At 46.1% G+C, this 17,149-nt stretch overlaps 1 protein-coding gene across 1 annotated transcript in view; it reads right to left on the bottom strand.

Annotated features, from left to right (window-relative positions):
* The window catches only part of zfhx4 (zinc finger homeobox 4), an 89,620-nt gene that overhangs the window by 39,698 nt on the left and 32,773 nt on the right, over positions 1-17,149 (bottom strand). Inside the window, 2 exon segments of the mRNA XM_042067816.1 lie at positions 4,952-5,063; positions 5,065-5,187. Coding sequence (XP_041923750.1) covers positions 4,952-5,063; positions 5,065-5,187 — 235 coding nt within the window.

The raw sequence follows: 17,149 nt of genomic DNA on the forward strand, positions 1-17,149 counted from the left end.
ACAGAGGAATTAGCAAAACGATAACAATTTTCTTTTAGTGTGTTTTTTTTGGGAGTTTCTGTGTAGACTGTCCCGCAGGTAAAACTGCAGGCAGCACAAACACATACGGAATAAGAAAAAAAAGAATAAATAAAAAAATTAAAAAAAACTTTCGCAGCTCTGTGCTGCTACAGCAGTGGCAGCACACACAAGAATGCTTCTGTTAGTGTGACCGGGGGCTTTGTCAGAGGAAATCGAAAGAAAATGGCCGCCCTTGCATTATCACATCACCCATGGCTAAGAGAAAGATGAGAGCAATTGGTCTGTATATCATATCTTACAGTCCACTGGCCTTCCCATCTCAGTTTATGTAATGGCCACAAATTATGGTTACAAACCCTGGAAACCCTGTCTGCAGAAATTATCTTGAAAAGTAACTGTTGCAATTGCTTATGTGCCCTCAAAGAGACAAAAAATAGCCTCTGTCCATGCACACGGCAATGCAGAGGAGAACAAAATAAAAAAACTGCATCTACCTTAAACTGGACACCACAGTGTATCACACACTTCAGTCATGAAACACACAATTCACGAGCCATCTTTCTCCATCTTACTGTCTCTAAAATATCATACACACACACAATCACTCTCTCAAACACACACACACACACACACACACACACACACACACACACACATACACACACACACACACACGTACAGCATAGCCCTTGTCCATTAGGAGAGTGTAGATGGCCTACAGCTGTGGCTATGTAAATGGTTATCACTCCAGCGCGGGTAATTTGGCCATGACTGGAAACCTCCTGCAGCACTTCCACTCAGCAGAAACAAAAGGCCCGAGAGAGAGAGAGAGAGAGAGAGAGAGGGAGGGGGGAGAGAGGGAGAAAGAGATGGAGATGGAGAGGGAGAGAGAGGGAGAGAGGCATCCCCAATCAGGCCAAGCAGCTCCTTTTAGGCCGCTCTGCTATACAGGGCTTAGGCAGAGTCTGTAAAGATGCAGCCATCTCCCAAGTCAGCCAGGCCTTTTGTTTAACGCCTGGCCCAGACAAAGAGGCACTTTTCCTCCCCAGTTTTAATACGTGTGGAGGGGGGTGGGGTGGTCATAGAGGCCTCATGACAAGGGGGCTCTCTCAGAAATAATTACCTCCATAAGATCCCATCTCCTTTCTGAAAGGCGCAGCAGAGGAAAATGGAGCCTGGACAGACGCAAGGATGCAAAAAGCCTTCATGCATGGCCTGGCCCATCAGGGCATTTAGAGTGGAGTTACATGCAAGCCATACACACACAGACACACACAGACACACACACACACACACACACACACACACACACACACACACTTACACATAAACACACTCACATACTCTCACCGACCCACACACAAACACAAACACATACATCCTCTGCATGTTTTTTTCCTCCAGTTTTTATTTCTGTACACGTACATAGTGTGTACAGATGCAGGGGACATTGTAACCTACAAGAAAATAATTTCTGTTTCTCTCCTGTTGTTGTCTGTCAAGCCTACAGTCTAATTCAGCAAAAAGTGTAATCTACGGAAAATATTCTGTGTGCAGACTATTAAATCCCCTTTTCAGCAAAACAGGGGGAAAACAAGCAGCTCAAATTTCACACGAGAGTCATTAATTTGCACTTTGTGTCTTTAAAAAACACAGTTTCCAGCGCCGCCACAGCCGTCTCTCCACCAAGCACTGGGAGCGAGGAGTTCACAAACACAACAAGCTTATCGGTGCCGAAACCTTGAGCTGCGAGTGTTTGGCTTCACAGTTTTTATGGGCAACCCGTTTAAGCAGCACATCTGTGAGGAGGGTAAGAACTCGGAGGCTCTAGATTACTGTGATTTACAAATGGGGGGAACTCCACTTCAAAAAACATGTCTAACCACATCGCTGCTAACCCCCCCCCCCCCCCCCCCCAGTCCTCTGCTTCATGATGTTTACCTTCAGTAAATGATGAGCCTTCAGGGCCCTAGGCTGTGGGAATTACGTTCGCACTGGGAGCCCTGGCAGAGGCTGTTCTCAGGGAGGCAACACACGTCGGCGTTCAGGGGAGGGATATTACTATTAACACACTGGGGAGAGCAGAGTGAGTAAGTAGAGCACAGGGCAGCATAGTTTAGTGGCCAGTTTTGGCCGTTTAACGCAGACAGACCGCGCGAAAGCTCGGCCCAGCTGCTCATTGGACTCTGTCGCACTAGCCTCTTGAAGACTGCACAAAAACACGGATTTATGGCAACACAACAGCGGGCCTTCAAAAACACTTTGCATTGAGGTTTTCAGATGTCTTTGGTTTGGTACACTGATGAAAACAACGCCATAAAGACGAAGTACAAACTTTTATGACTATTGTGCTGATAGAAAAAATAATTATTGTTTTGTGGAGTGAGCCGGGTGGTTTAAATAAAGCTTGTTGTATTTGTTATTTCGACAAGACTGCGAGGGAGTGTGATCGGGTCTAAGCTGTGACACACTGCATATGTATGCTGCCGAGTGTGACATTTACCGCTAAATACATTTCAACTTTTCTCCCATGCCAGAGACGCCGCCTAAGCTACCTTTAATTATGCAGTAAAAAATGGCATCAAAATTGTTTAACGAAATCCATTCACATGTACGTAAAGTCAATGGCATCATGACCTTTATTCCCAAACGGTGCTATAATTGTTTGGCGAGCTGCCGGGGAGCTGCTTTGCAGAGAAAGATACAGCTCAGCAGTTAAATTAATCTCTTTTTTTCTCTTCTCCCACTCCCTGCAAAACCTCTCTAATGACTACGAAACTGCTAAACTAAGGAGTTATTCTCCGAGAAAATCTACACGATTTCTTTAGTTCTCTGCTGTAGTCCCGATCGCAACCTGAAATGGTGCTTACCATAGGGCCTTTCACAGGCTCACAGACCCAGGTTATTACAACTGCAATAAGGAGGCCCTGGGCCTTGTCCTAGTGCAGCCTCTAACACACTGAAGGCGAGCTACACCTCCATTTTACCTGCTCGTCACAACGGCTGGCACTGGGTTGCTTTTTTGGAGGGGCACGAGGGAGGGAGCTGGTTGTTGCTGCTTTGCCAGTTGGATCAATTAGAAAAAAACTAAGCTTTGTGATTAATCTGGTGCCAGCTATCCATTTCCTAAGCTGCTCCTGCACAGGGTTTGTTTGAAAGCACTTCAAACAGCAGGATTATGGGGTTAAACTACCTGAAAAATCTCTCCCACTACGAAATGGAGAAAAAAAAATAATGAAAAAACATAATAACTTGCACCCTGTGCTCTTTGTGACACACTCTGTCTGATTTGTAGCTCTGAAAGAAAACAGAGTGTCCATGTATTTTGCTCTACTTTCGAGTCGGTGGTTTTTGAGAGCCCGAACAAAAACCGTGCCAGAAACAGGGAGGCCAGCAGGTTTATCAGGTTTATCTCTCTACTAACATATTTATCTTTCAGGCCGTTTTTACATCCTCGGGCAGCTGAATTGTGATATTCATAAAACCCGAAAACTCAGGCCCCTGCACAGTGAGCATAAATTCTCTCTTTGTCTCACAGTTTATGTACATTAGCACCCTTCTGACTAACTGGGCACATGAACACTTCATTTGACACGAGTGTGCGCAGGAGACCTGAAAGGGTTGAAATTGAAATCACTCTCCAACATTAATATGTAAGCTGTAAGGAAATACATAATAAAATGTTTATAAGGAGGACCTGAAAGAAAACCGTTGTTCTGAAGAAATTGATGCAGTGTGTGCAACAGCAAGGCACCCTGGAACACTTGAGTGTGCATAAAGCTTGAAACTTCCTTTTGGAAATTCAGTTTGTGGCATGAAACTGAAGATATATAAAAACGTGCATTTAATGTCGGAACGTTGGAAAAGGTGTATTCTGTGAATATTACTTTTGACAGTTTTAAAATATCATGTTCTCTTCTCCCAGGAGGAAAAAAGAAAGGGGCCAAGGTAGGGATCATTATGGGGGGAACCTTTTGAGGAGGAGGGGGGGTGGGGGTGTAAAGGAGAGAGGGGAGGGGGGCATCTGTCTTTCTCAGCGGCACAATAATGATTTATCTTACTGGGCTTTCCTTCTGCGCCCAAACTCTGAGGCACCTTTGATCCATTCCTAATTAAAGCCAAAAGTACAACAGTCCTGTTTAATTCCAATATGGGTAGTTCTGATGCTGAGGTTTCACATGTGGTTCTGAGCTCAGGACCATCTGTTTCTGGATTTCATATATAAACAGGACACTTTGGGGAACAGAGATTAATTCAGCTTTGGAATGCCATTCAAAACGTGTTAGCTGTTTCGCTCGGCCAGGTCAACCAAAGCAAAAACAAGTTAAGCGCTCATTTCTCCGAGTAGCATTAACATAGGAATTATTATATAATGGACCCTGACTCGCTCTTATGGTTTAAATTACTGGTCCCTCTCAAATAAAACTATTAATCTTTTTTTGTCTCCGAATGTTTTACAGTCCTGTTACACTTATTAGCTGCTGGCAGCTCCGAAACTTTTAAATGAAAGCCAAATTGCTTTGGTCATGAGAAAGGAAATTAAAGCTCGCTCTAGGGGAAAGAATTTCACTGAGAGATCCTCCCAAGGTAGAATTTCATAACCTTCTGCATGCCTGCTAAAGATGTCACCGCATGCAGGACGGCGTGTGTTACTGATATAAAAAGAAGGCCATAATGGGAACAGCATGTTCATTTTCGGGAGATTAGCCGGTTGGCATGTTTTACGTCGGGAGACGTATTCAGGGTTTGGAGCAGCCGGGGCCGGGTTCAGGGTCCGAGGAGGGTTTGGGGGATGGGGGTTTGGGGCGAGAATAGTGTGGGTGTGCAGGAAGACAAGCGAAGGGGGGGGGGGGAGAACAAGAGAAGAAGAAAAATTGACAGAAAGGCAAAAGTAGAAGTGGTAAAAAAAAGTTGGGTGGATGCGACTCACCAGGCTCGGAGGTGGGCGGGCAGTCCTTGACGAAGAAGAGGTCGGCCAGGCTGTCCTCGTCTGGCGGCAGGCCCTGTTGGTGCAGCTGCAGCTTGCGCAGACCCTCGCCCTGCCTGGTGCTTGACCGAGCGGGCGTGCTGCACCAGGTTGAGCTTGGCTTTTGTGGAGTAGTCGCACAGGGCACAGTAGTACAGGCAGGACTCCGAGCTACACGCGCTCTCTTGTTTTTGCAAGTGCTGCGAAAGGTGAAGAGTAGAGTAGAGGGGAAATAAGGGGAAAAAAAGAGAGAGAGAAAAGGAGAGGGAGAGAGGGAGAGAGAGAGAGAGAGAGAGAGAGAGAGGAGAGAGAGAGAGAGAGAGAGAGAGAGAGAGAGAGAGAGAGAGAGAGAGGGAAAAAAAGTCATTAGCCGACATGCTTCGGAAGACATTACAGGGTCTGTTTGTTTTAGAAGGGCAGCACCTACATGAAACAAATACTTTCCGTCCCTTTCAACTTTCAGCTAATAATCTTTCGACATGAGATGCATTCCTTCCAGGTTGTCACAAACATAAACACTGATAACGCACACACACACACACACACACCACACACACACACACACTGTCCAAACACACCGCTGTTAGATGTGAGATAAAAAAGATAGACTGAGGTACACATTGTGGAGTTCTGAGGAGCGAAGCACCCAACATGTCTGTTCCTGGCATCGTCTAATCCTCTACAAGGTGTAACTGACTTGGACAAAACCAGAGCTAAAGCCTGTAAAGTCTGGACTGTGCAACTTCAGTAACAGATGAAAACGGATGAAAGAGAGGGGGATCTGATGGTGGTTATTTTGTATCCCTACAAAGATAAAGAGGAGAGAGATAAAAAAAAAAAAAAAACACAACAAACCAGGAAATGCTTCTAAGAAAAAGCATGAAGGATTCACTTTTTGTGTTATGTACAAAGCCCAAAAAATCCCTGATCTTGATTAAACTGCTCGCAGGAAAAAAATTACATTTGCCACAAGATTACAAGTTTACAAGTTACTTTTTTTTTCTGTAACTCTCATCTGGCGTCTTGCTGAGGACGCAGTTGAAGCCTTTCCTTCAGTGAAGCGTCTTCACCTGAGACCTAAATGAAGGCCGGGGCCTTTTTAGCAGCTGGCCTTCCCTCTGCGAGCCTCGCTGCCTTCGAGGCAGAACCACTACAGGCACCTCTGCTACTCCCAGCTGACCTCCATATGTGCTCCCGAAGCCCCCCCCACCCCCCCCCCCCCCCCCCCCCCGCCCAGGACTCAACGCTAGCCACTAGTGGTGGGTGGGACTGGCCGGGCTTCCTGCACACATAGGGTTGAGGTTACGCCCACAGCCTCTGTCAAGAAGCCTGACCTGCATGGCCTGCTAGAGACGGCAGAGAACCCCTCCACTTGTTTTCTTCTGCCGGGAGTCCATAAGCTAGCTGCTAATAGCTATTAGAATCGCCTCATTTCTCCCCTGATTATTTCCTCCCAAAGACCCGTTGGCCGGGAAAAGGTGGACCACTTTCCAGCCACTTCCCCAAACCAGATTGGCCTTTTCTAGACAATTAGACACACAGGTAAGTGTTTGCGCTCTGTGAAGCTTGTTAACAAGACAAAAGGGGGGAGAGGAAGGCTGGGTGAAGGAGGAGGGAGGAGGAAAACAGAAAGAGACAAAAAAAAAAAAAACACGAAAATAAAAGGGGAGGAAAAAACGGACGTGTTTAAAAACTACACTGCCTTGTGCACGGTGTCCAGCTTGGCACATTGTTCTTTGCAGCGCTAATGTGTAGCGAACAGCAGGGATCCGGCATTCAGGGGCAGGCCCCTGTCAACGGCGAGCTTTAATTTGCACCAAAGTTTTGCATTAAAATTGTGCGAGGCCCGGGCATTGCTGCACCATGCAAGGCATTCATAGAAGATGCTACCCCCCCCCCCCCCCCCCCTTCCGTCTACACTCCCATTCGTCCTGCCAGGATCCCTCTCCCTCCCCCTCCCCCACTCGACACGCAAGCCAAGCATATCAAGTGTGCTACAGTACTCCCAGGCTAATGAACAATGCACAAAAACAAAAAGCCAGAGCCAGGCCTCCATTATCTGATCTTCCGCTGAGGCCCAAAGAGAAGGGGGGGAAAACACGGCCCTTCTCGGGGCTTAGAGGAAATGCCAGCTCGGCTGCAGGTGTGAGAGGAGAAGAAAGAAGGAAAAAAGACCTGACTAAATAGATTCTTTGACTTGTCAGGGTTTAGATGCATGGCACCAGTGGAAACACACACACACACACACACACACACACACACACACACACACACACACACACACACACACAATGTACATACTCACACATATCTTTACCCCCTTTTTTTAATTTGGGGGAAACTTTTCTCACGAGTCTGCTGTATGGACTTTTAAGTAAGGTGTGTGTGTGTGTGTGTGTGAATGTGCATGTGTGAGTGTGTGTGTGTGTGTGTGTGTGTGTGTGTGTGTGTGTGTGTGTGTGTGTCTGTGTGTGTGTGTGTGTGTGTGTGTGTGTGTGTGTGTAAGTGTAGGGAGGGGGGTCTTTCTCTGTGGCCATTGAAACATCTTAAGTTTTAATTAAGTTGGAGTTGTCAGAAGAAAAGCTTTCCTGGCAGGAACTCAGGGTCATTAATTATGGCTATCTTTGTTTCTTTCCCAAAAGGAGGCCCCCCCTGACATGCCAGGTTACTTGTATGGCCGCCCTCTCTCACTCTTTCAGACCCTGAAAACGGATTTTTTGGCCCTGACACAATCAGCAACTAAACCTCTCCAAGAATCCTACAGTGGCTCAAAAAACGTGCGTTACCCAGAGCGCTTTGCTATACGGCCTGTCAACATCTTCCTTCTAGCGCACATTGTGCGCTGTGGTTTTATTTGCTGTGTGTGTGTTGTACCGTTGTAAAAGTACAACGTTCCACTGCGTTTGTTTTAGAAACAAAGGGGCTTGATATTTCAAGCTGTATCTCTTCTGAATCTGCGCAGCCTAAACCTCGTTTGTTCGATAACTCGATTACTGCACAGCACAATCTCATTCCTGAGGCCCACACTCTCTAATTCCTCCACTGCCTTCAAAAAAAATAAACACACACACACACACACACACACACACACACACACACACACACACACACACACACACACACACACACACAGATGTCTACCCAACCTTTCAGTCATTAATTGATTTTCAATACTTATACAGTTAGTGAAAATAACACATGGGCCATTCCAGCTCCGCTCTATTATAGCAGGCTCCGAGAAATCAACAATATCATTTGTTCTATGCACCAAGATGACCAAACCAGATTATAACTTATAACCAATGTGGATAAACAAACATTCACTTTAAAGACATGAGCAGCAGGCAGTCATCTTCGTTATTTGTGTTCAGTGTGTTCAGTTAGACCCCAGGTTAAAGGAACAACTCTCAGAACATCCCTCAGCAATCTCTAATTGGTAAGAACAAGCAAAGAGTTTTGTATGAGACATTTTAAACAGCACAAAAAAAATAGCCTTGGAGCTACACTATATGTATAAGTACAAGGCTCTCTGACTCCCATCAATATAAATCCTGAATAGCCCAACAGCACAATCATGGTGGAGTATCAGCTTTCACGGCTCTAATAAAACACAAAACAATTTGACATGTCAAATGGTTTTAGCATTAGACAGAAACAAAGCTGCCCATAATTTTAGAAATATTAATTTATTCTCAATCAGCAAATTCCTCGTTGTTTGCTCAAGACCTATATTGAAATACTGTATTTTTCTTTTTCCTTTTATAGACTGTTTTGGCGCGGGTACAAGCCCTGCTGGACCTAGGGCTCGGGGATTTCTGATTTATGAGGTTTAAGCTTACCATTTTTAGTTGTGCCAGACTCAGTGCGTGGTAATACATGGGCTACAAAAGCTGAAATGTTTGGGGCATCGTGTAACACTTTAGCCCCCCCACCCCCCACCACCACCGCCCTCGTCTCCAGCTTCTCAAAAAATAAAACACCCACCCATAACCTCAACAATCTCGTGTAATGTCTGATTGTAGCTGGAACATACACACACACACACACACACACACAAAGAGAGACAGCTAGCATGGGCGAGAGACACACATACTGTACACACAGAACAAAAATAACCTAATTAATAATGGCATCTATTCAATCTTAATTTGTGTACTTTTCCAGTCACTCCAACATATTGTTGACAGCTCCAGAACATAACAAAAAAAGTTGAAACTGGTCCAAAAGCTGTTGCTGTTGTTGTGGGTGGCGAAAAGACCCATGCCCAACAATATGGTGAGGGACGTGTCTGTTTGATGGATAATTGTACTAGATTAGCACTTGGCAAACAACCAACAGCTCAAGGCCCCCAGGGACCAATCACTTTAGCTAACACGTCGTCCCTCCGCGCCCCCAAGCCGTGTGTGTGCCAGTGTGTGGCAGCTCCGCAGTACCGTGGGCCTGGGACTGGGCACCCTGAGAGACAGGAAGTCTACTGGGGGCAGAATGCTGGTTGATTCCCAGGGCTCCATGGGCCTAATCAGACAGACTAAACCCCCCTTACTCCATCAGCCCGCCCCACCTACCCACCGTGCTCAGCAGTGGGATAGAGACAGAGACAAAACAATGCAAATCCCCACGCCTGGGACTTCTTTCACCTGTCAAACATGAGGCGTAAATTCCCTGGGAAGCTGTCTTCCTGAACCTCAACAGAGAGGCTTCTTTATTTATGCTGACTTCAATGATTACAAAACACCTTTCACTATCAACACCATCCCACCCCACCCCACCCTACACTACACACACACACATGATGTAGGAATGGAGAGGGGAAATCTGTGTGTGTGTGTGTGTGTGTGTGTGTGTGTTTGTGTGTGTGTGTGTATGGAGGGGGGGGGGTGGTTATGTTTGTACTGTCTTCAGTGACAAACCAGTCTCATTAGTGGCATCATAAGCAGTCAGGCTGCTTGAGCTCCCCTTGCCTCCTCCGGTGGAAAGATGAGGATCAGTCAGAGGAGGAGGAGGAGGGGAAAAAGAGAGAAAGAGAGAAAGAGAGGGAGAGAGAGAAAGAGAGTAGTTTTTATTTCTAACCAAAGACAAATTAGGGCATTCAATGCAAACATGACTTTTTCCTGTCATTAACGATGAAAAACACAGAGCCAACTAATGAACACATACCTAAAATAAGCTGCAGTATAATTGCCCTGGAACCATGCATCACCACAACTATGTTTTAATAACATGTGTGGTGAGAGGCAAAAAGAGAAAGGGAAGAGAGAGAAAAAAGAAACCCTTCTCCAATCCATATCTATATCCATCAGCGTTTTCCGCTAGTCCTCACTGTTTGCATGGCTCTGAAGCATAGCCTGCTTCCGGTGCAACACTGGTGCCTTCAGCATACCAAAAACAACAAAAGCTTGTTTTGTACCTTACAGGTCTGCCCCCCCCCCCTCCTTTTTTCTCCTCCTTCAACATATACCAGCGTTACTTGGAGGCTGGCCAGGTATACAATTCCATCAATGCTAACACCCAACAAACACATGTTACTCGCAAACCACTATTGAGCCCCAAGGCAAAAATGTAATGCTATATCACGGGCGATGTAGCAGTTGGCAGCGCAGCCCAAATTCTTCAGGGGGAAAGGTATGCCCCTTGAATTCCATATGAAAGGCTCACTCACGAGGCTGAAGTCTGCTCATCTCACAGCACAGAGCAGAGGCACCAGTGACATCGTCCTTCGCTATTTTTCCCCCCTCGTCTCAGCATGTCCTTAAGAATGTGGTGAGGAAATCAAAAAATTGCTTCTCTGATGTATTTATTTAGTTTTTTTTTTTTTTTTGAAAACTCAGCCTCCGAGACATCAGGTATAATTATGGCTTCTGGGTTCGGTCTGGGGAGTGTAACCCTTATTGGTTAGCTGCTTAGGTCATGTAATAATAATAATCTTCCTCACAAATGGCCGCCAAAGAAAATAAGTGAATTAGCACAATGCGTCTTTCAGTGGAGCTCTGTGTCCCTCTGAGGTGGTTCTTATTTTGAGGAGCGGTGGAGGGAAGCTGCGAGACACGCCCTGGGGTCTGTCCAAAATGAATATCCCAGAAACGACGGCCATGTTAAATAGTCTCCAAAGCCTGTCATTTGCAGTAATCGCTTTCAAATAAGCGTCCGAAAGAACCGGCCGTTTCCCCAGCTCGGGATTTGCGACGGCCCGATTTTTCCAAGGCCGTCCAAAACCTAGCATTCGAAAAAATCCAGTATGATGACACGCAGAAGCCAAAGCAATAAGAGGCCTGGACCAGGCAGTTGAATACATGAAACAGTTTCCAACTGGGGCTACACGTTGGCACCTATTGCTATACTGGCCGACAAAAGCTGCTGCAAAGGCCGCACAGTTTAGTATGATCCAGATAGCTGTGAATGGTGGGGACAAAGGACTCCATTCACTAGAAACTTTAAATCTATTAGCAAAGATATAAAGTGTGGGAACCTTGGGGCTGCAGTCTGTGATTCTTCTCTTCTCTTTTAATAGTCTTTTTAAATGTGAATTTCTTAATGTGCTAATCGCCAACTGGTATGTCACAAAGGGTTGAGGCTGTTCCTTTGCTGTGAAGGTCTAACAAGTCGATCCAGAACAGGCAGTGAAGAATGTTTTTCAACCACTTCAGTAAAACTAGACAAAGAATATTTCATTCTATTGGTGGTACGATATTTCACAGTCTATTCACTCTTCAAACCTACCACCCTCCACTTTTTGTTTCACCATCGGGGAAAATTTATGAAAAAGGTTGTAAAAACACCAGAATACTCTCCCAGTCGGCTAATGTGGTTGATCTGGCATGTATCATTAGACTGGGGATAACAATACGCAACCCAGGCTGTCCTCCTGTGGTCGCTAGCACGCACGCTTAACAGGAGAAAATTAATGAACAAAATGGGAGACCTCAAGACTCATTTCCACCAATGGACGGCCATTAAAAAATGTAAAAAAATTAACTCTTCCTCTCTCGCCCTGCAGTGACCCACTTGTAGGCCGTGTCACACGAAACTGCATCATCACACGCCCCAGACAATGACATGCAACAGCACTAGGCCTAACCCCCCCCCCCCCCCCACACACACACACCCTACTCCCCCCCCCCCCCCCCCCCTCTTATGCCTTCGAAGGGAGGAGAGGGACCCTGTGTCTGACACACAGTGCTGGTTTGAGGTCAGGCGGAAGTTTGCCACTCTTTTGAAAATGACCCAAATTGATTTAACAATGGCAAGTCGCCGGGGCAACAAGCGTATGTGGATGCTTACCACGCGCGCATACATCACTGGGGTATTTCTGGCCATAAAAATGAGAGCAATTTGAAGAAGCTCCAGCTAAGGTTTTTAGAATTAGCAGAGTTACATAAACACGTTCGTGGAAGAAAACCAGCCATAGTTTACAAGATGTAACAAAAAACAGATGTATCTTAGAAAAGAGAGAGGGCGAAAAAAAGGGAATTTTTGTTCATTTGTGACATCACAGATACATTTCAAAGACGAGGAAAACACACATATACACACAAAAAAAATTTGAAAAGAAAATAAGCAAATGCAATATGAAAATGAAAGAATTTCCATATCCCGTCAGCCTCTCCGAGCTGATATGGAAGATTAAGAGGCAGTGTTAAATCTTCTCCTGCTAATCCCAGTCATGACAGGGACGGACAGGAGAGCACGTCCGCTGTTTAAATTGTGTTAAAAAAGAAAGCAAACGGCAGAGCAAAATGGAGCTGTATTTATATTACGGTGATTTAAAATCTGTCGCCTGAACACTTATTTCCCGTTAAATTTACTGACCTTACCATTACCCTTAAAAGCCTTCCCTGTCTTCGCCTGGGAGTGAAGAAGTCCAGAGATCCAACTGCGTCGCCGCTAACAATCTCCCTCCTGGCTGCAATTGAGTTCTGGGAACCGGTTTCACAAGTTCTAAGAGAGGCAGAACCGTCTTTGGCCTCGAACTCTCATTTGACGCTCTCTGAGAGCACATGTGAAACTGTGAATTATAGCTGGCGGAGTTTGCCTCGGAATGGCTTAATGCAGCTGGACAGGGACATTTAACAAGCCCGGATAACAACAGCACAGACAAAGAGCAGACACCCAACATTTCCACTTGTATTTTTAGTTATTCAAACTGTAAACATCTGAGATAAGACAAGTATATGTCTTTTAAGTGAAACCTCTTTAAAAGGCACACACATACATCACCTACAGACACACACAGGGAAGTGTACTGCAGTCAAATATTTGACTACACAGGAACTACAGTACACCCTGTTTTTGCATGCAATCATATGGCATCCTATATAGATGATACATACCCTTGACATGACCCCCCTCCCCATCTCCCAATCTCTGCTCCCAGATCTGCCCCCCCCCCCCCCCCCCCCCCCCCCCCCTCCATCCCACCCCACAATACCTTCCTTGCCCCAGAGCTCCACACATCAGATAAGCCCTCAACAAGTCAGGGCTGAAACCGCATGCTTTTCCCTATTCATGGATTTTAAACACTTCACTTTCATGTCCCAGCTGCCTGCTTCAGCCCCCCCCCCCCCCCACACACACACACACACACACACACACACTCACTCACACACACACAGCCTCTATTCCTCCCGCCCTCTCGACAACAACATGGAGGTGGTTCCCTGATTTGCATCCTATTTAAACAGTGGGAGAGCAGAGAGAAGGGGGAGGGAGAGAGAAAGAGAGAGAGAGAGAGGAGGATGAAGAGGAACATGCTTTAAACGGCACACTCTACTCATTTGCTCCTCTCCCTCCCTCTCTACCCTCCCTCTGCCCCCCCCCCCCCCCCCACCACCCCACCCCTTCTCTCTCTCTGTAGAGCGGCCTCTTCGTTGGCACTTTACATATTCCTTCAGAAAATCAGCTCTAAAGCACCCTTTGGGATAACCGCTTTTAACCTGCACTCCGACAAATGAAGGCGAAGAAGGAACACTGTGCAATGGGCTGTCTGTTCACACATGTCATAATGTAATACCCCACCCCACCGCCTACACACCCACTCTTTCTCTCATACCTGTGTGCGTCTCATACCACACTTCCTCCCTCTTATGCAAGTTCAGATTTCTTTACACTCATTTGCACGCATATAAACGTCTACATCATCATTTCGCTAGCATAAATAAACGTCAGAGCAAGAAAAAAGAGGGCATCTCCTATTTTGGGTGCTCCATCAAGTAAACCGATATGAGCAATATTGCTAATGCCTCTGACCACAGTTTATGCAGTCATGGCCCTTAAAAGGAAGGACGTTGTTTTTCGGTGAAAAGCTTCAGCCGTAGTCTACATACCAGAGTCCACTCAACATACCAGTGGCACTTTGAAGATTACTGAAATGTTTGCCTTTGTTCTCCCAGAGAAGCAGGGAAGCAAGGCAGCCAGCTCTCTCCAGTCCCACAGCTTCGGCTTCATACACACACACACACACACACACACACACATCATCAGCCAAAAGAAAACATATTCAACGTAGAGAAACAACAGGCTAGCTGACGAACGCTGGGGGGAAAAAATAATTCTGATGCCTAATGCGTTGTTATTAGTGTTGGTATTAAAAAAGCCACAAGCCATCTGGCTCCAACTGAATGCTTTTAATGCCCAGTGAACAGTTAACAGAAAAAAACATAATTCAATGGGTTAATTTCACCAAATGGGCAGAAATTCAGGAGCATAATCCTAAACAAGTGAGAGAGGACTTCTATCAGGTCTATTTCAAGTATTAAGGATTACGGGTGGCAATCTAATCCATCTGAACCTGAGGGAGGTCAATCGTATTGTGGTGGCCCAGGAGAGGTTAAACGAGTCCCTAGGTCTGCAACCCAATGCCTAACACACCGTTTCACAATTCGACAAGCCATCATCTAAATAAACATTGTCAAAACAATTAGCAGAAAAATATACCCTGGCATAAAAGTCGTCATGCTAGCCTATACAACTTTCTTTTCTTATTATTTTTCAAGCATTGTAGTCATAACAAACTAGCTGCATCTGAACAGGTCGTGTTATTACTGGATGAAAATGAACTAGTCGAGATGTGCACGACATTTCTGTGCACATAGCAGCACAGCTTTCATGCACCCATAATAAAAACACTGGCAGAGCTCTTTTGAACTATTATACAGTGGTGTGCAATATTATAATTCATTAACTTTCTAACTATTCCCATAACAGACATAAGAGGCTCTTACTACGGAAAACAATGCACTTCTGAGACAAGCTTTTCCATGGCAAATGATGTTTTTCAGGGCTTAAACCTCAGAGTTTGCTTTCTAACTGCATCTAGAGAGTTAAAACAAAGCTAATTATTCTAAGCCGGGGTATTTTAGCAGGAGTATCAAATGATTGCAACTCAACTCCCTTCCCCGGCTGGTCTTATCACAGCTCTGTGAGTCATCCTTTGTTAAGCTGGGTCAAAATCCCCCAGAGAGAGAGAGAGAGAGAGAGGGAGGGAGAGAGGGAGGGAGAGAGAGTGGGGGGAGGAAGGAAGGACGGACAGAGGGGTGGATGGAAAGAGAAAAAATGACAAACTCCTGCCATTCTTTGTTCCTCTCAGCAGTGAGACACTCCCCTTTTTTCCTTTTTCTCCCCCTCCTTTCTGTCTCTCTCTCTTCCTCTCTCTTTCTCTTTATCTCTCTCTCCTCATCTCTCTCTCTCTCTGTGGTCAGTCTGTAGGTCGCTACTCCCTGGTATCGTTCCCATACCTGTCACCCTCAATAGGCTTCACAGTCCCCTGCACACAGACAAACGCTCCGACCCCCCCCCCCCACCCAGCCTGACCCTGGGACCAGGAACCGGATCACATCTGGTTATTAATATCAGAGCATCTTCAGATGGTGTCCACTCACACTGCTTGGGGGGAGGGGGGGGGGACACAAGCAAAGGAGGGGGTTGTGGGGGGGGGGGGGGGGGGGGGTGCAGGCAATTAAACAATATGCCGCTCGTGTCAATCAGCACACACACAAGGCCCAGGCCAAACGCCTTGGGCCCCCCCTAAACCCCTCTACTTCAGTCCTGTCAAGATGACCATCTGGTAGTGACTGTGCAGACAGAGAGAGGGGGTAGAGAACAGGGGGGAAATTCCTATTAATATCTATGAGGATTAATGGAGGAGGTTGGTTGGGGAGGTGTGTGTGTGTGTGTGTGTGTGTGTGTGTGTGTGTGTGGAGGGGGTGTCGGCTGCTAGACCAGCATGCCCCCCCCCCCCTCCCTGGTTGTCTTTGTGCTGTAGGAGCACTCATCTGTCTTTATGCTTTAATTAAGGCCCTCCTATGCTCACAGACCTCTGAAAGATTCCCATTGTAATCCCCACGCAGGTGAAAGCCCAGAGCATTTGAATAATCTGCTACAGTGTTCAGCAGGAGCAGGAGAGAGAGAGAGAGAGAGAGAGAGAGAGAGAGGAGAGAGAGAGAGAGAGAGAGAGAGAGAGAGAGAGGGAGGGGGGTGTAGAATGAGAGAGAGCATGCTGACATGCATTTATTCATGGTGAGCAGGAGTAAACTCGGGTGGTGGTGTGTTAATGTGTTGGTGTTATGGGGGTGGTTATTTGGGGTGTACAGTAGCCTGTGGTGTGACTGCCTTAGCACTAGCATTAGCTCCCTGTTAGCTTGCCTGCTTGAGGAGCAGAGAGCCACTCACCTCATTCAGGCAAGCCCAGGTAAGGGGCAACTTCCTGGATGTCATACTACCTCCCTCCCTTTCTCTTTCGTCTTCTCTTTCTCCCTCTCCATCCCTTCCTGTCTTTCTACCTCTCCCATTCTACATTTCTCTCACTCCCCCATCTCCTACGCGTTCACCTACTCTTCTAGGCGGAGACCAAAAATATGGACAATCTGAAATTAAATTCAATACTGAGTTATAGTGGAGGCACTTTTATAGTATTTTCCCCAGTCTATCAGACATGTATAAGTGTGTGTGTCTGAGTGTGTGTGTGTGTGTGTGTGTGTGTGTGTGTGTGTGTGTGTGTGTGTATGTGTGTGTGTGTGTGCGCATGTGTGCATGCTTGTGTGTGAAAGAATCAGCATGGTAGTGGAGGGAGGAGGAGTAGTCTTAGTGTGTAAGGTTCAAGAGGAGATGGGCCCATTTTGTAGCTCTGAAGCATACAATGTCTTTTTATGCAAATACACTCGACTCAAT

The sequence above is a fragment of the Alosa sapidissima genome, chromosome 17 (genome assembly GCF_018492685.1).
Source record: "Alosa sapidissima isolate fAloSap1 chromosome 17, fAloSap1.pri, whole genome shotgun sequence".
Taxonomy (NCBI): Eukaryota; Metazoa; Chordata; class Actinopteri; order Clupeiformes; family Clupeidae; genus Alosa; species Alosa sapidissima.